The 20,330-nt window shown below is 43.7% G+C and overlaps 1 protein-coding gene across 2 annotated transcripts in view; it reads right to left on the bottom strand.

Annotated features, from left to right (window-relative positions):
• Positions 1-812: 812 nt before the first annotated feature.
• The window catches only part of LOC147899277 (rosmarinate synthase-like), a 51,490-nt gene continuing 31,972 nt past the window's right edge, over positions 813-20,330 (bottom strand). Inside the window, exons 1-2 of one of the 2 annotated variants that reach the window (XM_087378643.1) lie at positions 2,197-2,811; positions 817-1,844 (exon numbers count right to left, since the gene is read on the bottom strand). In XM_087378643.1, the coding sequence (XP_087234769.1) occupies positions 918-1,844; positions 2,197-2,628 (1,359 nt within the window). In that variant the 5' untranslated portion in view covers positions 2,629-2,811 and the 3' untranslated portion in view covers positions 817-917. Of the gene's footprint in view, positions 1,845-2,196; positions 2,812-20,330 lie in introns of those variants that run through there. The other variant, XM_087378642.1, reaches the window with a different exon arrangement.

Below are 20,330 nucleotides of genomic sequence, written 5' to 3'. Positions count from 1 at the left end.
AAAATACTGCAAAATAATATTAAATAGAACTAATAGTAGTAATAGAAGAGTTAAGGCAAGGAAGAGAACAATATCTAAACAGTACTATATAGTACTAGTAGCAAGGTTAGTGCAAGGGATAGTACTAGATAGTACTAAATAGAACTAGTAACAGGTTTACTGCAAGGAGAGAATTATTATGCTCGAAGTCCTTCTCTAATACAAACAATTTCAAACATCACACACTACTAATTAACAATAAATAGTATTATTTAGTCATAACGAGTATTCTATTTAGTCATAATAAGTGACTTGAATGAGCAAACAATACTATTTTGTCCTATCTTTATTCTTAGGACTAGTTAATATGGTCTACACTATAAACATATTAAGTCCCGATGTAGTATTTAGTATTGTGATTCTATGATTAAGTGCTAAATTCGCTTCATATAGAGTCTGTTACAATGCTAAATGTTAGCTTTAACATCTGAACAATACTAATATTATCCTTGATAGTACTAAATAGTTGTAAAGAGTACCAAATAATAGTGTGTAACTAATAGAAAATTTCCCATCTTTCATAAAATGCACTCCTAACTATAGCCTTTCGTCCCGGACAGGCCAAGAAGACCTTGAGGTAACTTTTAGGCAGTAGGTTTTCTAATCTTCAAAGTCCATATGGACAGGCTCTTCAATTCACAAATCACAAATTATATAGTTCTCCAAGGAAAAGGATTCTAAGACCTATATGTTAATATTATTCCTTGAACACACTCTTTACGTATGGGTTTTAATAGTGAACCAGCCCATCTTCATAAGAAAATATTCTCTAATTAATCCAAGATAGGCTGTTGAATATGTGGGACAAAATGGCCTCATGGACAACTCATGTCAACTCATGTTGAGTATTTATTAAGGAACATTTTGATTAATCAATCTCAATATGTAGCAAGGAAGTCTCGGTCTTGAGTAAGCCTTTGCAAGGTGCTAGAAGCCAAGCACATGCATACTTCCACATCACCAGGAGCCTCTGGGTTGCCACCAAATAAAACTATCTCGCCATTGCCCTCAACCTTGGCAGAGCGAACAGCAGCTGGTCGCCCCCACCCATAATCCACTTGGTACACTGGGAATCTTGGCGAGCTTGCCACATTCATAGTTATGCCCATTGGCTTGAAGTCACGCACCACGCGGTTGTCATGTAGCTCAAGCCAATGCATGAATGCTCGTAAGTTGCTCTCTTCGCATCGTTCGATGGCGGCGTGGATCCGATGGGCGATCTCACGGACTCCCTCGGAGCGGAGTGTGCCAACAGTAGTGTAAGCGAGGTCAAACGTAATGACGTTGCCGAAGTAGCTAGGTGGGAGGGGGGGAGAGAGGCGGGAGCGGCAATTGGCAAGGATGGCGAGGTAAGTGGGCTCCGAGGGCAGAGATAGGCGAGCGAGGACGAAGTGGTGCCAGAAGTGGGAGCAGAGGACCTCGTAAGTGGAGCGAGAGGGGGAACCAGCGAGGCGTTTGAGATGTTGGATGGAGGAAGAGGAGATGCGGAAGAGGGCCTGAACCAAGGGATCATCGTCTTCACCGTTGCCGTTATCTTTCCCGGTCGTCTTCTCCGACGCGTCCGTCTCCTTGTTTCTTTCCTCTTCTGCTCTTTCGAAAATCTCCTTGAAGCCTAGTTTCGCCTTCTCCTCTGATGGGTTCTTCAGCTCTAACCTTCTCCTATCGTGTAGTGGCTCCATTGATAGCTCCACCCCCCTCGCAATCTCCCCCCATGCCACCATAAAATTCCACAGTGATTGCCCGTCCGCCACCACATGGCTCTGCGCTACCGCCACCGCTAGCCCTCCGTCCGAGAATCGTGTTGCCTGCCCAACAACATCATTCAATCAGTTCCGCAATCAATCAGTTCTTCTACATGGTTGCATACAGTCCCATATTCCCATCTCTACGTAGCCTCACGAGCAACAACTAAAATGGTCCTCCTCAGCAGCTAAAAATCATCGAGAATTCCAGGAAACGCATGCACCCATCTGAAATTCCACATCGAATACCTTCTACTTCAAGCTCGAAAGCAGTTCGAAATCTCAAAGGCCCAGTGTAGACCACATCCACAATCGACACTTTCAGACTAGCTAATTCACACATCTACGCACAGTTTGAGACCGTAAGAAACCTTATGTCAACTTAATCGTTCTCACGGATATATGCCTCGCTCACCTGCACCGATAGCAAAGGGCTCTTGTATAGGCTTTCGCCTTTGTGATCCACGCGCTGGCATAGGTTGTCGAAAAACGTTTTCATCTGGAAGCCATCTTGTTCGAGATAGCTCAAAGGAAAATCGATCGAAGCCTCCACGAATTCAACGCCCTGGTCGTTGCAATCGATCACCAGTCGTCTGTCCTCTCCTAGTGCCAATCTTCCCGCCCAGGGATAGTAATGGACAAGCACATGCGACAGGCTTGTTTTCAAAGTATCAATTGCGTTTGACAGACCTTGAAAGCTGGTCTTGTAAAATATAACTCTCCGGTTGTAGTGTATGTCCTGCCAGACAATATCGAGACTCGGGAGAAACATATGCCCTTTCTGAGTGGGCGTGACCGGCACTACCACGGACTTTTCCAGCAAAATCACTCGAGGATCCGACTCCATTGCCTGTCTACTTCAGAGAAATCGGGAAAGCAGGAGATTCTGGGCTTTCAAACTCGACTAGCTCAATTCAGATCGAATAGAGTTGAGCGACAGTACAACAGCACAGGCCGCGACTACTTGTACCATCTATCACTGATTTGCGTGAGGGAGTAGTCTTTGATAATCAGAACAACTCCTAAGCATTCCTGACTTCCAAAATGTGAAGCACTGGTGTGCAAAGACGAGGCCGACCGTAGATAGTCTAGAATGGCGTCAAAATCGTACCGTTGGGGAATGGCGGAAGCTTCTGAGGGACTTGCAGGTGGGTAGCCCAAGTGATTTTTTAATTGGCAACCTGGAGATTACGGTTCTGCAGATCCCAACAAGAACGCCTCGGCCCTCGAAGCTCCAACCTGAGCTCACGCATGACATACGCTTTGACTGAACGTGATCATCTAGTCCGTGATATCCACGAAAACGTTAAACGTAAAGTCATCGATGTTTCTTTTTGTAAGCACTCCTCATAGGAGGGAGTGCTTGCTTAATGATTTCTTTTCAGAATTTTCCAAGTCATTCATGTGGCTTGCCCTAGATGGTGAGTGGAAAAGGGGACGAATTGCAAGCTAAGAGAGAGAGAAGGAGAAGGAGAAGGAGAAGAAGAGAGAGAAAAAGGGGGGAGAAAAACGTGGAAGATTTAAAGGGATGAAGAAGGAAGAGAATTCTAAATAGAATTCTTATATACTCTTCCAATCAATGTATTCCAAAAAAAAAGTGAACATAAAAATAGCTAAATAGTTGATTTTTCTCTTTGGAGGCCAAATGATTATTAAGGCCTACACATTAGAGGCATGCCAAAAAGCACACCCAAATTTGAAACACATGCTCTAAAGTAACACACCAACTAATCACGGGTCTTGAAAATGCTAGAAATTATTTTTAGCATCTCAAAGTTGAACCTTCACTAAGGCTACCTAAAGGGAGGCCACAAAGTATCACTTGAGTAATACTTAATTTTGGTTCCCATAAAGTTTGCTTTTGGGCAATCACATGGCACAACCATGTAGGTTTGCTTTTGTAGCAACCATACCCATATACTTTTGGGAAACCATATGTGCTTAGTGTTGGGCAATGTACCATGCAAATAGAAAACATTATTAGTGTGCAAAACTATGAATTTGTGTGAAGATCCATGTGTTTGAAGGGCAAATATGTGTTCAGTATTGGGCAACGTACCATGAAATAGAAAAGATGATTAGTGTACAAACCTATGGGTTTGTATGAAGATATACGTGCTTGAAAAAGGGCAAATATGAGGGGTTGCCAAGTTCAATTGATTGTTCAGTGGGTGTACTTTTGGGCAACCATGTAGATTTAAATGTAGCAATTCCTTGAGTTTATTGTGCAATAGTGTGGCTTTGGATGATACATCTATTTGCAAAATGTAAATGTGGGGATTTGCCAAAAAGGTCCAATCAATTAGGGCAAATAGAAACTAGAGGGCGTAGAGTAGTGGGCACGTGGATACGTTCATTGGGTTTAGTTTTGGGCAACCATGTAGATTTAGAAATAGCAATTACTTGGGTTTATTATGCAAAACTATGGCTTTGGGTGAAGATAAATCTATTTGCAAAATGTAAATGTGGAGGTTTGCTAAAAAGATCCAATCGATTTGGGGTGAATAGGGCCCCTCAGCGAGAATTTTTTATCCTATTAATTAATTAGTTTGGGCATAGGGGAGGCATAAGAGCGGGATGGCCAATTAACCTAAGCTCTATGCAAAGGTGAAAGAATTAATCAAATTCGTGGAATTCCAGAGGCGTCGAAATCTAGAAAGTTCTTACCACCTTGAGTGAGAGGGAGGGGGAAGGAGAGTTGAGGGAAGAGGAGAGGGATACGAAGAATTGAGGGAGAGAGGACGATGGTCTTATTTTCTTTAAGCAGAAGTGGACAAGCAAAAGTGGATCTACATTCTAGCCACAGTTATTGTGAAGAAGAGGCTCCTGCGAGAGCAACGTGATATGGATTGGTTAGTTCACCCCAGGCATCGAGACAACACTAAGCCTACTTAATAGAAACTCTCACGGAACATGATCGCAACATGCACGTGAGGACTAATGTAATTTGTGCACAGGACAAAGCTAGAAAGATAAGAAGACAGCTGGATTATTGGAGCCTCTACCAATTCTAGAAAGACCATGGGAAAGCATATCTTGATCCACCATCTGAATGTCATGCCGGAATGGTCGTGTGCAAGTTGATAAAAAATGCACATTTCATTCCCTATATTGCTCCCATATATGTGATGCACCCACAACAACATGGCTATTCTTCAAAAGCATGGTCAAGAACTACGATTTGCCAAGAAAAATTAACTCAGATCAAGATGGGAGGTTCACGGGAGCATTCTTGTGCACATTGTTTATGATGTTTGGAACTACCCTTGAATTGAACAGCTCATACCATCCATAAACTAACCAACAGATATAGCACATTAATCAAAAGAATATTATCTTTGTCACTATGTGCGTGCCTATCATTAGAAAAAAATGAAACTCATTTTGGGGCCTTTTGGCCAAAATTAAAAATCCCACTCCACCAATCACAAGAGGGCCAACATAACGTTGGGAAAATAAAGAAATAACAAAGTATTTTCACATAATAAGAGAAAGAAACAAAACTTTACGGATGTACAACTGTATACACTTGACAAGGAGTAATTTTCAAAAAAGATAACAAACTCAAATATGATTTCCCTCCTAAACTAGTTTTCCCACTTGTGCGAATCAAAGATTCAAATGTGCTTTCTCCAGTCTAGGATTGGGACTATTTTTCCCCTGAGTTCTCTTGCTTACACTTCCCATCCATGGCAATAGGCACCCCGTGGCATCTTTCTTGCCTAAATGGGCTTTGTTGCTTGTGTTCCTACTTTGCCTCCTAGTTCTCTCACTTGCATTTCACCCATTTGCAAGTTTAACACCTACTTCATTAATTTTGGACTTTTTGTGTTGTTTTTGGACGAAGCCCAAAAATCCTTCCCAAATGAAAACTTTATGAAAATATTCTTTCCAAATCAAAATTTTACTTTCTAAAAAGTTTCTTCCCAAATCAAAAGTTCACTTTGTGGCACTTTCATGTTCACATAAAAATATTATTTTTTCAATCTATACTTTTGCACCAACATGCAAGAATTTGAAATAATCCTATATTAGAAATTCTAGCTATATCTAAGTTATTTGTTAATTTAATTATTTTTAATATTTTTCCTTGACGTTTTTCCTTCCCAAATCAAAAGTTCACTTTGTGGCTCTATCATATTCACATAAAAATATTGTTTTCTCAATCTATACTTTTGCACCAACATGCAAGAATTTGAAATAATCCTATATTAGAAATTCTAGCTATATCTAAGTTATTTGTTAATTTAATTATTTTTAATATTTTTCCTTGACGTTTTTCGTTGACGTGATAAATTTATAAATCCATGAAAGGAGACTTAAATATTTCATGAAAATAACATTGTCACTCGGCAATATGCACAAAATTTAACAAAACTTTTAATAAATAGAAAGAAGGCATGATGCCATAAGACCCAAGTTTTGTATTGATCCAAAGAGGGATAATAGCAATTATAGCTTTATGTATATGATTACATTGAGAGACGTTGCTCTTAGCTAGAGTCTTTATATCCAAAATAATATAGATTGAACATATGTTTACAATTTAAATTGTTGCTCTTAAAGAGCCTCAATTCGTGCCATCTGCATAATTTGACACCCCATTGTCTTATTGCTCAATGTCACGACAGTCCCTTGCCAGTTGCCATGATCTGCATAATTTGACCTAGGCTTGTCTTGCCAAGCCTTGCCCCTTGGGTGCATTGACTCCCCATTGTCTTATTGCTCAATGGGATAGTCCCTTGCCAGGTGCCATCTGCATTAACTCCATGTTGTCTTGCCAAGCCTTGACCCTTGGGTGACATCCAATGCAAAATACAGGTGCCATCTGCATTAACTCCCACAAGTTATCTTGCCAAGCCTTGCCCCTTGGGTGCATTGACTCCCCATTGTCTTATTTCTCAATGTGATAGTCCCTTGCCAGGTGCCATCTGCATTAACTCCCTATTGTCTTGGCAAGCCTTGACCCTTGAGTGACATCCAGTGCATATTTTGACTCTCATTTGACATAGGAGGTGATGACTCTGATTATAATTGTCTTGGATTGGCTCCTTGCCTAGTACCCAAATAAAATCCTTCAATGGACTTCAATACAAAGCTTTAATCATGGACATTCTTCATTTGCGCTATCTCCTTCTACTTCCTCCATGGCGAGCATCCTTAAAAATTCGTGTATATGCAAAATAGTTTGCTGTGGTATTTTTATTTTTCCTTCTACCTCATATCCCATCATGTGCTTCTTTGATTTCTTTGCCCTTGAATGCCAAGACACTATGATTGTCTCCGTCGAAACTTGAGAGACCGCTTCATCATTTGGGACCCACTCCTTCATTCTACAATTAGTATATAATGTATTGTTATCCATATTCTCCTTCCTACCCTTTGGCTCATACCATACCGCTGTAAATGTTGTAGCTCTCCCTTGGTCATCTCTTTGCACATCAACTACTTTTGCAACCCAAAACTTCACATTCTCATATTCATCATCCGATGGCCGAGAACCACAACAAAACAATCGACCTCTATATCTACTTGTGGCATAAACTCTCTCTTCTTCAGTCCACAATATGGACGTGGGAGTAATGATACAAATTCATTTTCAAAGATTGGAGCTGGGCGCAAATCGTTATGAACATTTGGCCAAAACATATTGCATTCTTCCTTGACATCCTTTGAGCCTCGCATTCTCTCAAGGTCCTTTATTAAATTTCGTGTCTTGTTAATTACAGTGGTAGTGTGTTCTCTCCAAGCTTTGAATCAGGATATCTCCGGAGCATTTCCTCTTTGTATGTAATAAATGCTTTTAATCCATCTATTTCACAATTAGACCTCTCATTAAATTCTTGTATAGGAGCCCATGTTGGATACCTTTCCTTGCTGGGAACTGAAGTTAAGAGACTGTAAGGTTCTTCAGGTTCCCATTTTGTATCATGAGAATACTGTTGCCATTGCATTACGGGTTTTTCATCTTTAAAAAAAAAACGAAAGTAGTGTGGATTGGTATGACCTGTCAATGCATCACCACCCGTTTGTATGAAAGGTAGAATGAAGCTCTTCCAATCATACATTCTTTCGAGCCTTTCACATACTGTACTTTCCTTACGACCACCAACTTGCCTGCCACATCTTCTTACCAAGTCATCTATTGTCTCCACATCCTTGCATTTAAGCTCCCTTGAGATTGTGCTAAAAACTTGATCGATATCCTCATGTGTATGCCCAACATACAAAAATCCACATTCGACCTCATTGAAGATTCGATGAGCAACTAGCATGGAGCAGAATGCAAACATGAGTACATTCTTATTTTCTCGCCAGCAATTATCAGCTTGTATTCTCAAAGTCGGTGGCAGGCGACCTTTTTCTGCATGTACATTGCGAATTGCCTTCATAATAGATGTTACAACTTGATTGCTATCATGTAGATGCAAGGAATCAATCCATATATCTGCAAAGAACTTAATTCCATGCACTAACACTCCACATAGATGTGTCTTTAGAAAGTGCTTTCCTTGTAATTTAGGTGGAGTGGCAACAAAACGAGGCAATGTTGTTGTATTCTGATCCATGCCATCTACAATAAGGCACATGTAGTCATCAGGATGCGAAATAGCTTGCTCCTTCCAAAATGCATATTTTTGTCTGGAATGTCGAATAAGGTCATGATGAGATTTTCGGTTTTTTTTGTATGATTCCCTTTGATTTGGACATGTTGCACTCTCAATCGCTCGCTTTAAATCATCACAGACATTGCACTTTGACATTTTTTGCCTCCTTGGGATTTTAACATATCCAAAGTTCTTCTTCCAAAGAGTATACAAAGTATGAGAAGAAGCTACGGCATCCCCTCTTTGCCTTTGCTTTTCTGCAATAGAGTCAAATACTTCGAGCTTTGTCAAGCCCATTGGAAGGTGCATTTTAGTGATCGCGTCACCGTTAGGGCTTTTGGTAGATATATGGGGTTGAGGCAAAGCATTTTCATGTATGAAGTCTTGCAAAATTGCTGCTGCCCTGACAGTTGAGATTCTTGATTTGGACCTTCCTCTATTACCGTGAATGCTAAATTTGTTGCCGCCCTTTGCCTTGGTGACTAAATCCCAATATGTACCATGGGATAATCCAGTAATATTGCGATATGCCTTATTGCAAATCCTTTTTCCATTTACGAGAGGTTTTACCTTTTGTCTTGAACTTAGCCTTTTACTCACCTTTTATTGCCATTCTGAAGAAAGCAAGAGAGACTTGTGAGAAGGTATTCATTTCTTTTGCTTCCCCTTCTTTGCCACACGTGTCCTCTACATTCCCTAATGTCTGCAAGATCAATGAAGCGCATACATCTTCGCTTGCAACATAGATATCCCAATGCATTTAACATGTTCTCCTCCTTCATTACTCTCTTCCTCTTTGGTTGCTTTTGTGGATCTGCCTGGATTCTCTTTCTCTTCATGCATATGTATGACCGTTTTCGTTCCTCGTGCACGTTGTTATCTGTATTTATGCACTTCTTCTCCTCACATTTGTTTGTAACCAAGCATCCCTGATTGGTCGTTGCATCCTTGTTCATATCACAATCAAAGTTAAATACTGAATAATCCTCCGTTGATCTCATCCTCGTTTTTAACATACTCTTAGGACCATTCAATGAATTCAATATTCTATGAGAGTATTGAGAACCTTGAAACTCTTCCACTCCTGAGAGAACATCACTCATTGGGACATCTTGCATGGCTTTCACAAATCCACAACCTTGATTGACACCAGGTTTGTTAATATGCATGAACTCATCCACACTTGACAAGACATCGCTATTGAAACCTTTGCCCTTCTCACTGTGCAAGAATTCATCCACCCCAGATAAGGCTTCGCTTCTAAAATCATTTTGTTTCTTGGAACCAATGAACTCATCCACTCCAGATAAGATGTCACTTCTATAATTGAGTATATTGAAATCATCCACATTTGAAGTGATAGAGCCTGGCACATGGGCACGCTTTTTAGGTCCTTTGATATTGTAGTATACATTGTCTTTATCATTGAAAACCACGTGCCTCTTTCTCATGTTTGAAAATTGCATGCTCCATCTCATATTCTTGCCTACCTCATAGTAGGGATCACATAAGGATGTTATGTTATCAACCATACCATCATCAGTGACTTTTAGAATCCTTATCTGTGCAAATGACCATTGCTCCACTTGTTCAAATCCCAATACTTCACCTTCTGCTACAATCTTATTTGCAAATGATCTCATTTGTAAAATGTCCCCTATAGTAAAATCTAAGGTGGTGCACTTTGTATTCTTGATAATCTCTATTGCATAAGTCTCATCTTTGTCCCATGCTATAAATGATTTGTTGGATGTATTGTAGGGCATAACATCTCCAAGTGTTTCCATATCTCCACATTTATACTTTAGCTCAACATGTGCGCTAAGAATCTTTGATACAGTAACTGCCACCTTATCTTCGCCAAGTCTTCGAAAGTGGCAAAGTGAATTGGGATCACTGTCATGGATTGTAGCAAATGCAACTACTTCTCTTTTGCTACATAAAATCACATCCATCCCTGGAACAAAATCTATAGCCATCTCCTTTGTGAGAGTCCTTCGCAAGCAAGCTAGCAAGCTGCAGTAGCAACAATTACATAAATATTAGTCTCTTTTTAATAATCTACTCATTTATTATAATTTTTAATTAGTACTTAATTTATTGATGGGAGAAGTTATCCGATCAAGTACTCATCAGATGGACATGCCAAGTTATCCTTTGCATGGTCAATCAAGCATTAAATACTATTTTTGCTCTAGTGTCATGCACATCCGTAAAAAAACATGAGCCTACTAGGTATGTTATCCAATCAAGCACTAATGGGATGCGGGTGCCACTTTGCATGTAAGTCAATTCCACCTAGTTGAGGTGTACAAAAAGTGTTGTGCCCATCGGATATGCTTTGCATGGTCCATCGAGCATTAAATACTATTTTTGCTCATGTCATGCACATCCGTAAAAAAAACACGCTGCTAGGTGTGTTATCCGATCAAGTACTTATGCGATGGGAATGCCACTTTGCATGTAAGTCAATTCCACCTGGTTGAAGGTGTGTGCAAAGTATTGTGCCCATCCAATATGCTTTGCATTGTCGATCAAGCATAACACACTGTTTATGCCTTACTGTCATGCACAACCATATAAAAACACGGCCATAGGTGTGTTATTTAAATAAGTACTTATCAGATGGGGGCTCCACTTTGCACGCAAGTCCGTTTTAACTACATTGAGGTGCGTGCAAAGTATTGTCACCATTGGATATGATTTGCATGGTCGATCATGCATTATACACCATTTTTTCCCTAATGATATGCACATTCACAAAAAAACACGCCATTAGGTATGTTATCTGACCAAGTACTTATCAGATCGATGTGCCTCATTGAGAACATTTCAATACCACCTAGTTTGAGGCGTACAAAAAGTTTTGTGCCCATCGGATATCCTTTGCATGGTCAATCAAGCATTAAATACTATTTTTACTCTAGTGTCATGCACATCCGTCAAAAAACACGCTGCTAGGTATGTTATCCGATCAAGCACTTATGGGATGGGTGTGCCACTTTGCACGTAAGTTGATTCTACCTATTTGAAGGTGTGTGCAAAGTATTGTGCCCATCGGATATGCTTTGCATTGTCGATCAAGCATAAAACACCGTTTTTGTCTTAGTGTCATGCACATTCGTCAAAAAACGCAATCCTAGATGTGTTATTCAAACTAGTGCTTATCGGATGGGGCTCCAGTTTGCACGCAAGTCTCTTTCAACTAGGTTGAGGTGTGTGCAAAGTATTGTCACCATCGGATATGATTTGCATGGTCGATCACGCATTATACACCGTTTTTTCCCTAGTGGTATGCACATCCGCAAAAAAACACGCCCTTAGGTATGTTATCTAATCAAGTAGTTATCGGATGGGTGTGCCTCTTTGACAACATTTTAATACCACCTAGGTTGAGGTATAGGAAAAGTATTATGCCCATCGGATATGCTTTGCATGGTCGATCGCGCCTTAGTGCCATGCACATCCGTAAAAAAACACGCTGCTAGGTGTGTTATCCGATCAAGAACTTATGCGATGGGAATGCCACTTTGCATGTAATTCAATTACACCTAGTTGAAGGTGTGTGCAAAGTATCGTGCCCATCCGATATGCCTTGCATGGTTGATCGAGCATTAAATACCATTTTTGCCTTAGTGCCATGCACATCCGTAAAAAAACACGCTGCTAGGTGTGTTATCTAATCAAGCACTTATGCGATGGGCGTGCCACTTTGCATGTAAGTCAATTACACCTAGTTGAAGGTGTGTGCAAATTATTGTGTTCATTGGATATGCTTTGCATTGTCGATCAAGCATAACACACCGTTTTTGCCTTAGTGTCATGCACAACCATATAAAAACACGGCCATAGGTGTGTTATTCAAATAAGTACTTATCAGATGGGGGATCCACTTTGCACGCAAGTTTGTTTCAACTACGTTGAGGTGCATGCAACATATTGTCACCATCGGATATGATTTGCATGGTCGATCACGCATTATACACCATTTTTTTCCTAATGATATGCACATCCGCAAAAAAACATGCCATTAGGTGTGTTAACTGACCAAGTACTTATCGGATGGGTGTGCCTCATTGATAACATTTCAATACTACCTAGTTTGAGGTATATGAAAAGTTTTGTGCCCATCGGATATCATTTGCATGGTCGATCGAGCATTAAATACTTTTTTCACTCTAGTGTCATGCACATCCGTCAAAAAACACGCTGCTAGGTATGTTATCCGATCAAGCACTTATGGGATGGGCGTGCCACTTTGCATATAAATCTATTTCACCTAGTTGAAGGTCTGTGCAAAGTATCATGCCCATCGGATATGCTTTGCATGGTCGATCGAGCATTAAATACCATTTTTGCCTTAGTGCCATGCACATCCGTAAAAAAACACGCTGCTAGGTGTGTTTTCCGGTCAAGCACTTATGTGATAGGCGTGCCACTTTGCATGTAAGTCAATTCCACCTGGTTTAAGGTGTGTGCAAAGTATAGTGCCCATCGGATATGCTTTGCATGGTCGATCGAGCATTAAATACCATTTGCACCTTAGTGCCATGCACATCCGTAAAAAACACGCTGCTAGGTGTGTTATCCGATCAAGCACTTATGCGATGGGAATGCCACTTTGAATGTAAGTCAATTCCACCTATTTGAAGGTGTGTGCAAAGTATCGTGCCCATCGGATATGCTTTGCATGGTTGATCGAGCATTAAATACCATTTTTGCCTTAGTGCCATGCACATCCGTAAAAAAACACGCTGCTAGGTGTGTTATCTAATCAAGCACTTATGCGATGGGCGTGCCACTTTGCATGTAAGTCAATTCCACCTAGTTGAAGGTGTGTGCAAAGTATTGTGCCCATCGGATATGCTTTGCATTGTCGATCAAGCATAACACACCGTTTTTGCCTTAGTGTCATGCACAACCATATAAAAACACAGCCATAGGTGTGTTATTCAAATAAGTACTTATCAGATGGGGGATCCACTTTGCACTCAAGTGCCTTTTAACTACATTGAGGTGCGTGCAAAGTATTGTCACCATCGGATATGATTTGCGTGGTCGATCACGCATTATACACCATTTTTTTCCTAATGATATGCACATCCGCAAAAAAACACGCCACTAGGTGTGTTATCTGACCAAGTACTTATCGAATGGGTGTGCCTCATTGAGAACATTTCAATGCCACCTAGGTTAAGGTGTACGAAAAGTTTTATGCCCATCGGATATCCTTTGCATGGTCGATCGAGCATTAAATTCTATTTTTGCTCTAGTGTCATGCACATCCGTCAAAAAACACGCTGCTAGGTATGTTATCCGATCAAGCACTTATGGGATGGGCGTGCCACTTTGCATGTAAGTCGATTATACCTAGTTGAAGGTGTGTGCAAAGTATTGTGCCCATCGGATATGCTTTGCATTGTCGATCAAGCATAAAACACCGTTTTTATCTTAGTGTCATGCACATTCGTCAAAAAACGCAGTCCTAGATGTGTTATTCAAACTAGTACTTATCGGATGGGGGCTCTAGTTTGCACGTAAGTTTGTTTCAACTAGGTTGAGGTGTGTGCAAAGTATTGTCACCATCGGATATGATTTGCATGGTCGATCACGCATTATACACCGTTTTTCCCCTAGTGGTATGCACATCCACAAAAAAACACGCCCTTAGGTATGTTATCTGACCAAGTACTTATCGGATGGGCGTGCCTCTTTGACAACATTTTAATACTACCTAGGTTGAGGTATAAGAAAATTATTATGCCCATCGGATATGCTTTGCATGGTCAATGGAGCATTAAATACCATTTTTGCCTTAGTGCCATGCACATCCGTAAAAAAACATGCTGCTAGGTGTGTTATCCGATCAAGAACTTATGCGATGGGAATTCCACTTTGTATGTAAGTCAATTACACCTAGTTGAAGGTGTTTGCAAAGTATCATGCCCATCCGATATGCTTTGCATGGTTGATCGAGCATTAAATACCATTTTTGCCTTAGTGCCATGCACATCCGTAAAAAAACACGCTGCTAGGTGTGTTATCTGATCAAGCACTTATGCGATGGGCGTGCCACTTTGCATCTAAGTCAATTACACCTAGCTGAAGGGGTGTGCAAAGTATTGTGTTCATTGGATATGCTTTGCATTGTCGATCAAGCATCACACACCGTTTCTGCCTTAGTGTCATGCACAACCATATAAAAACACGGCCATAGGTGTGTTATTCAAATAAGTACTTATTAGATGGGGGATCCACTTTGCACGCAAGTTTGTTTCAACTATGTTGAGGTGCATGCAACGTATTGTCACCATCGGATATGATTTGCATGGTCGATCACGCATTATACACCATTTTTTCCCTAATGATATGCACATCCGCAAAAAAACACGCCATAAGGTGTGTTATCTGACCAAGTACTTATCGGATGGGTGTGCCTCATTGAGAACATTTCAATACCACCTAGGTTGAGGTGTACGAAAAGTTTTGTGCCCATTGGATATCATTTGCATGGTCGATCGAGCATTAAATACTTTTTTTACTCTAGTGTCATACACATCCGTCAAAAAACACGCTGCTAGGTATGTTATCCGATCAAGCACTTATGGGATGCGCGTGCCACTTTGCATGTAAGTCTATTCCACCTAGTTAAAGGTGTGTGCAAAGTATCATGCCCATCGGATATGCTTTGCATGGTCGATCGAGCATTTAATACCATTTTTGCCTTAGTGCCATGCACATCCGTAAAAAAACACGCTGCTAGGTGTGTTATCCGGTCAAGCACTTATGTGATGGGCGTGCCACTTTGCATGTAAGTCAATTCCACCTGGTTTAAGGTGTGTGCAAAGTATCGTGTCCATCGGATATGCTTTGCATGGTCGATCGAGCATTAAATACCATTTGCGCCTTAGTGCCATGCACATCCGTTAAAAAACACGCTGCTAGGTGTGTTATCCGATCAAGCACTTATGCGATGGGAATGCCACTTTGCATGTAAGTCAATTCCACCTATTTCAAGGTGTGTGCAAAGTATCGTGCCCATCGGATATGCTTTGCATGGTTGATCGAGCATTAAATACCATTTTTGCCTTAGTGCCATGCACATCCGTAAAAAAACACACTGCTAGGTGTGTTATCTGATCAAGCACTTATGCGATGGGCGTTCCACTTTGCATGTAAGTCAATTCCATCTAGTTGAAGGTGTGTGCAAAGTATTGTGCCCATCGGATATGCTTTGCATTGTCGATCAAGCATAACACACCGTTTTTGCCTTAGTGTCATGCACAACCATATAAAAACACGGCCATAGGTGTGTTATTCAAATAAGTACTTATCAGATGGGGGCTCCACTTTGTACACAAGTCCGTTTTAACAACATTGAGGTGCGTGCAAAGTATTGTCACCATCAGATATGATTTGCATGGTCGATCACGCATTATACACCATTTTTTTCCTAATGATATGCACATTCGTAAAAAAACACGCCATTAGGTGTGTTATCTGACCAAGTACTTACCGAATGGGTGTGCCTCATTGAGAACATTTCAATACCACCTAGGTTAAGGCGTACGAAAAGTTTTATGCCCATTGGATATCCTTTGCATGGTCGATCGAGCATTAAATTCTATTTTTGCTCTAGTGTCATGCACATCCGTCAGAAAACATGCTGCTAGGTATGTTATCCGATCAAGCACTTATGGGATGGGCGTGCCACTTTGCATGTAAGTCGATTCTACCTAGTTGAAGGTGTGTGCAAAGTATTGTGTCCATCGGATATGCTTTGCATTGTCGATCAAGCATAAAACATCATTTTTGTCTTAGTGTCATGCACATTCGTCAAAAAACGCAGTCCTAGATGTGTTATTCAAGCTAGTACTTATCAGATGGGGGATCCACTTTGCACGCAAGTCCTTTTCAACTAGGTTGAGGTGTGTGCAAAGTATTGTCACCTTTGGATATGATTTGCATGGTCGATCACGCATTATACACCGTTTTTTCCTTGGTGGTATGCACATCCGCAAAAAAACACGCCCTTGGGTATGTTATCTGACCAAGTACTTATTGGATGGGTGTGCCTCTTTGACAACATTGTAATACCACCTAGGTTGAGGTATAGGAAAAGTATTATGCCCATCGGATATGCTTTGCATGGTCGATGGAGCATTAAATACCATTTTCGCCTTAGTGCCATGCACATCCGTAAAAAAACACGTTGCTAGGTGTGTTATCCGATCAAGCACTTATGTGATGGGAATGCCACTTTACATGTAAGTCAATTCCACGATGAACAACCATATAAAAACACGGCCATAGGTGTGTTATTCAAATAAGTACTTATCAGATGGGGGCTCCACTTTGCACGCAAGTCCGTTTTAACTACGTTGAGGTGCGTGCAAAGTATTGTCACCATCGGATATGATTTGCATGGTCGATCACGCATTATACACCATTTTTTCCCTAATGATATGCACATCCGCAAAGAAACACGCCATTAGGTGTGTTATCTGACCAAGTACTTATCGGATGGGTGTGCCTCATTGAGAACATTTCAATACCACCTAGGTTGAGGCGTATGAAAAGTTTTGTGTATCCTTTGCATGGTCGATCGAGCATTAAATACTATTTTTACTCTAGTGTCATGCACATCCGTCAAAAAACACGCTGCTAGGTATGTTATACGATCAAGCACTTATGGGATGGGCATGCCACTTTGCATGTAAGTCGATTCTACCTAGTTGAAGGTGTGTGCAAAGTATTGTGCCCATCAGATATGCTTTGCATTGTCGATCAAGCATAAAACACCGTTGTTGCCTTAGTGTCATGCACAATCGTCAAAAAACATGATCGTAGCTGTATTTTTCAAACAAGTACTTATCGGATGGGGATGCCACTTTGCACACAAGTCAATACTGCCTAGGTTGAGGGACGTGTAAAGTCTTGTGTCCATTGGATATGCTTTGCATAGTCGGTCTCACATGATACACCATTTTGTTGCTAGTGTTATGCACAATCGTCATAAAATACGTTTGGAGGTGTGTTATCCGAACAAGTACTTATGAGATGGGTGCACCACTTTGTATGCAAGTCAATAAGACCTAGGTTGAGGAGTGTACAAAGTTTTGTGCCCATCGGAGAAATGTAGATGCGATAATATTAGAAAATTCTCGGTATATGTATGTGTGTGTGTGTGGCAAACAATTTTGACACAAAGTAAACACCTAGTGCACAAATTATGCACTTCATACCTTGAGTAAATAAGCTTGTTGATGAGGATAAATATGCCCTTGAATAAAAGCACAGTTGTTGTATGACCACAATAGGATCGATTTGACACCTGTGATTTTGCCCATATGTAAGTTTACAAATAGTATAAAAAATCATATAATAATATATTAATAGTTTGCAAATGTGTATAGCAAGTGAGTAATGGGAAGTGGAAGTGGGAATGAGGAGGGAGAAGTGAAATAGGATAGGGAAGTAATAAGGGTGTATGATAATAAGTATAAAAAATAGTATAATAATATATTAATAGTTTTCAAATGGCAAGTGAGTAATGGGAAGTGGAAGTGAGAGTGGGGAGGGAAGAATGGAATGGGAGAGGGGAAGGTAATAGGGGAGTAGGCTAATAAGGGAGTGAAATGAGTGAGGGAGTTAATAGGGGATGAAAAAGAGGAGGGTGAGATGGGGAAATATGGGATTTTGGGAAATGGGAGGAGTATGGGACGTGGTGGAAATGTGGGATGGGAGTGGTGGCAATGGGGAGAAAGAAGAAATGGATGGATGGGAGGAGGGCTAATGGATGAGGGATGGGGGTCCAATAGGACAGGGGGAGTAATGGGAGCCAATGGGAGAGGAGATAAATGAAAAGCCAATAGGAGAGAGGGGAGGAATGGAAAGCCAATAGGAGAGGAGGAGGAAAACCTAATTTTTCTTATATATAGTCTTCCTTCTTCATTCATTCTCTCCTCATTTCATTCACTGAAGCAAGAAAGCAAGAAAGCAAGGACGATCAAGAGAGCAAGGAAGGAAGAGCAAGAAAGCAAGAAAGAGCAAACTTACAAACTTTTTCCAGGTACTTGCAAACTTTTTTTTCTAGTCTCTTTTTTAAAATTTGAAGAGAGAGGAACTAGAGAGAGAAAGGTTCAAGGGAGGAGAAGAAGAGGATGGAGGGAAAGGAGGAGGAAGGGAGGCAGAGGGTGGGACTGAGTAGAGGAAGGAAAGGAGGAGGGAGGGGGGGAAGGGAGACTGTGTCTCCCATGGAAGGAAGGGGGGAGGGGGAAGGGGGCACTGGCGGCCTGGAGGGGAGGAAGGGGGCTGGCGGCAGCAGCCGCCAGCTCGGGGCAAAGAGGGAGGTGGGTGGGAGGGAAGCAGGTGGGAGGGGGGGCTGGCGCGGCAGGTGGGAGGGAGGGCTGGGAACCGGGTGGGAGGGGGGGCTGGCGGCCGCGCCGCCAGCTCGGGAGCGGGGAGGGGGTTGGGTGGGAGGGCTAAGAGGAGTAGGAGGAGCGAAGCGGGTGCGAGGGGGGGCTGGCGGCCACGGCCGCCAGCTCGGGGGCGGGGAGGGGGTTCGGTGGGAGCGGTTGAGAGGGGGGGCGGGGAGGGGGGTGGGTGGGGGGTGGTGGGAGGTGTTGAGGGGGGGGGCTGGCGGCTGCGGCCGCCAGCCCGGGGGAAGGGGGGGTGTGGGGAAGAGGGAGGGGGAGAGCTGGGGGGTAGCGAAGGGGGGGGAGGGTGAAGAGGGGAGGGGGCTGGCGGCCGCGACCGCCAGCCCGGGGAGGGGTTGGGTGGGAAGAAAGGGGGTGAGAGGAGGGGGGGTGGGAAAGGGGGGGCAAGGGGGGGTGGGAAAGCGTGAAGGAGGGGGGTGGGTGGGGGGTGGTGGGAGGTGTTGAGAGGGGAGGGGCTGGCGGCCGCGGCCGCCAGCCCGGGGGAAGGGGGGGTGTGGGGAAGAGGGAGGGGGAGGGCTGGGGGGTAGCGAAGGGGGGGGGAGGGTGAAGAGGGGGGGGGGCTAGCGGCCGCAGCCGCCAGCCCGGGGAGGGGTTGGGTGGGAGGAAAGGGGGTGAGAGGAGGGGGGGGCTCGCGGCCGCGGCCGCCAGCCCGGGGAGGGGGTTGGGTGGGAGGAAAGGGGGTGGGAGGGGCTGAGAGGGGGGGGGCTAGCGGCCGCGGCCGCCAGCTCGAGGGCGGGGAGGGGGGTGGTGGGAGGGGTTGAGAAGGGGGGGGGGGCTGGCGGCCATGGCCGCCAGCCCGAGGGAAGGGGGGGTGTGGGAAAGAGGGAGGGGGAGGGCTAGGGGGTCGCGAAGGGGGGGAGTGTGAAGAGGGGGGGGGCTGACGGCCGCGCCGCCAGCCCGAGGAGGGGGTTGGGTGGGAGGAAAGGGGGTGGGAGGGGCTGGGGGTCGCGAAGGGGGAGCACTGAGAGGGGGAGGGTGCTAGCGGCCACGGCCACCAACCCGGGGAGGGGGTGGGAGGGGTGAAGGGGGTGGGAGGGGTTGAGAGGAGGGGAGGGGGCTGGCGGCCGCGGCCGCCAGCCTGGCGAAGGGTGGGTGGGAAAGGGGGGAGGGCTCGACGGGGTCGAGAAGGAGGGGGGGGAGGGTTGAGAGGGCAAGGGGGTGGGAGGAGTTGAGAGGAGGGGAGGGGGCTAGCGGCCGCGGCCACAGCCGCCAGCCCAGGGGGAAAGGGAGGGAGGGCTCGAGCGGGTCACCAAGGAGGGGGGGGGGAGGGTTGAGAGGGGGGCAAGGGGGTGGGACGGGTTGAGGGGAGGGGGGGAGGCTGGCGGCCGCGGCCACCAGCCCGGGGGGAAAGGGAGGGAGGGCTCGGGGGGGTCACCAAGGAGAGGGGGGGAGGGTTGAGAGGGGGGCAAAGGGGTGGGAGGGGTTGAGAGGAGGGGGGGGCTGGCGGCCGTGATAGCCAGCCCGGGGAAGGGGGAGTGGGGAAGAGGGTGGGAGGGTTGGGG

Source organism: Dipteris shenzhenensis, chromosome 8 (assembly GCF_047967505.1).
Source record: "Dipteris shenzhenensis isolate YYH24624 ecotype China chromosome 8, Dip_SZ_1.0, whole genome shotgun sequence".
Taxonomy (NCBI): Eukaryota; Viridiplantae; Streptophyta; class Polypodiopsida; order Gleicheniales; family Dipteridaceae; genus Dipteris; species Dipteris shenzhenensis.
The sequence above is the reverse complement of the archived record's forward strand: the minus strand, read 5'-3'. Positions and strand labels throughout refer to the sequence as shown.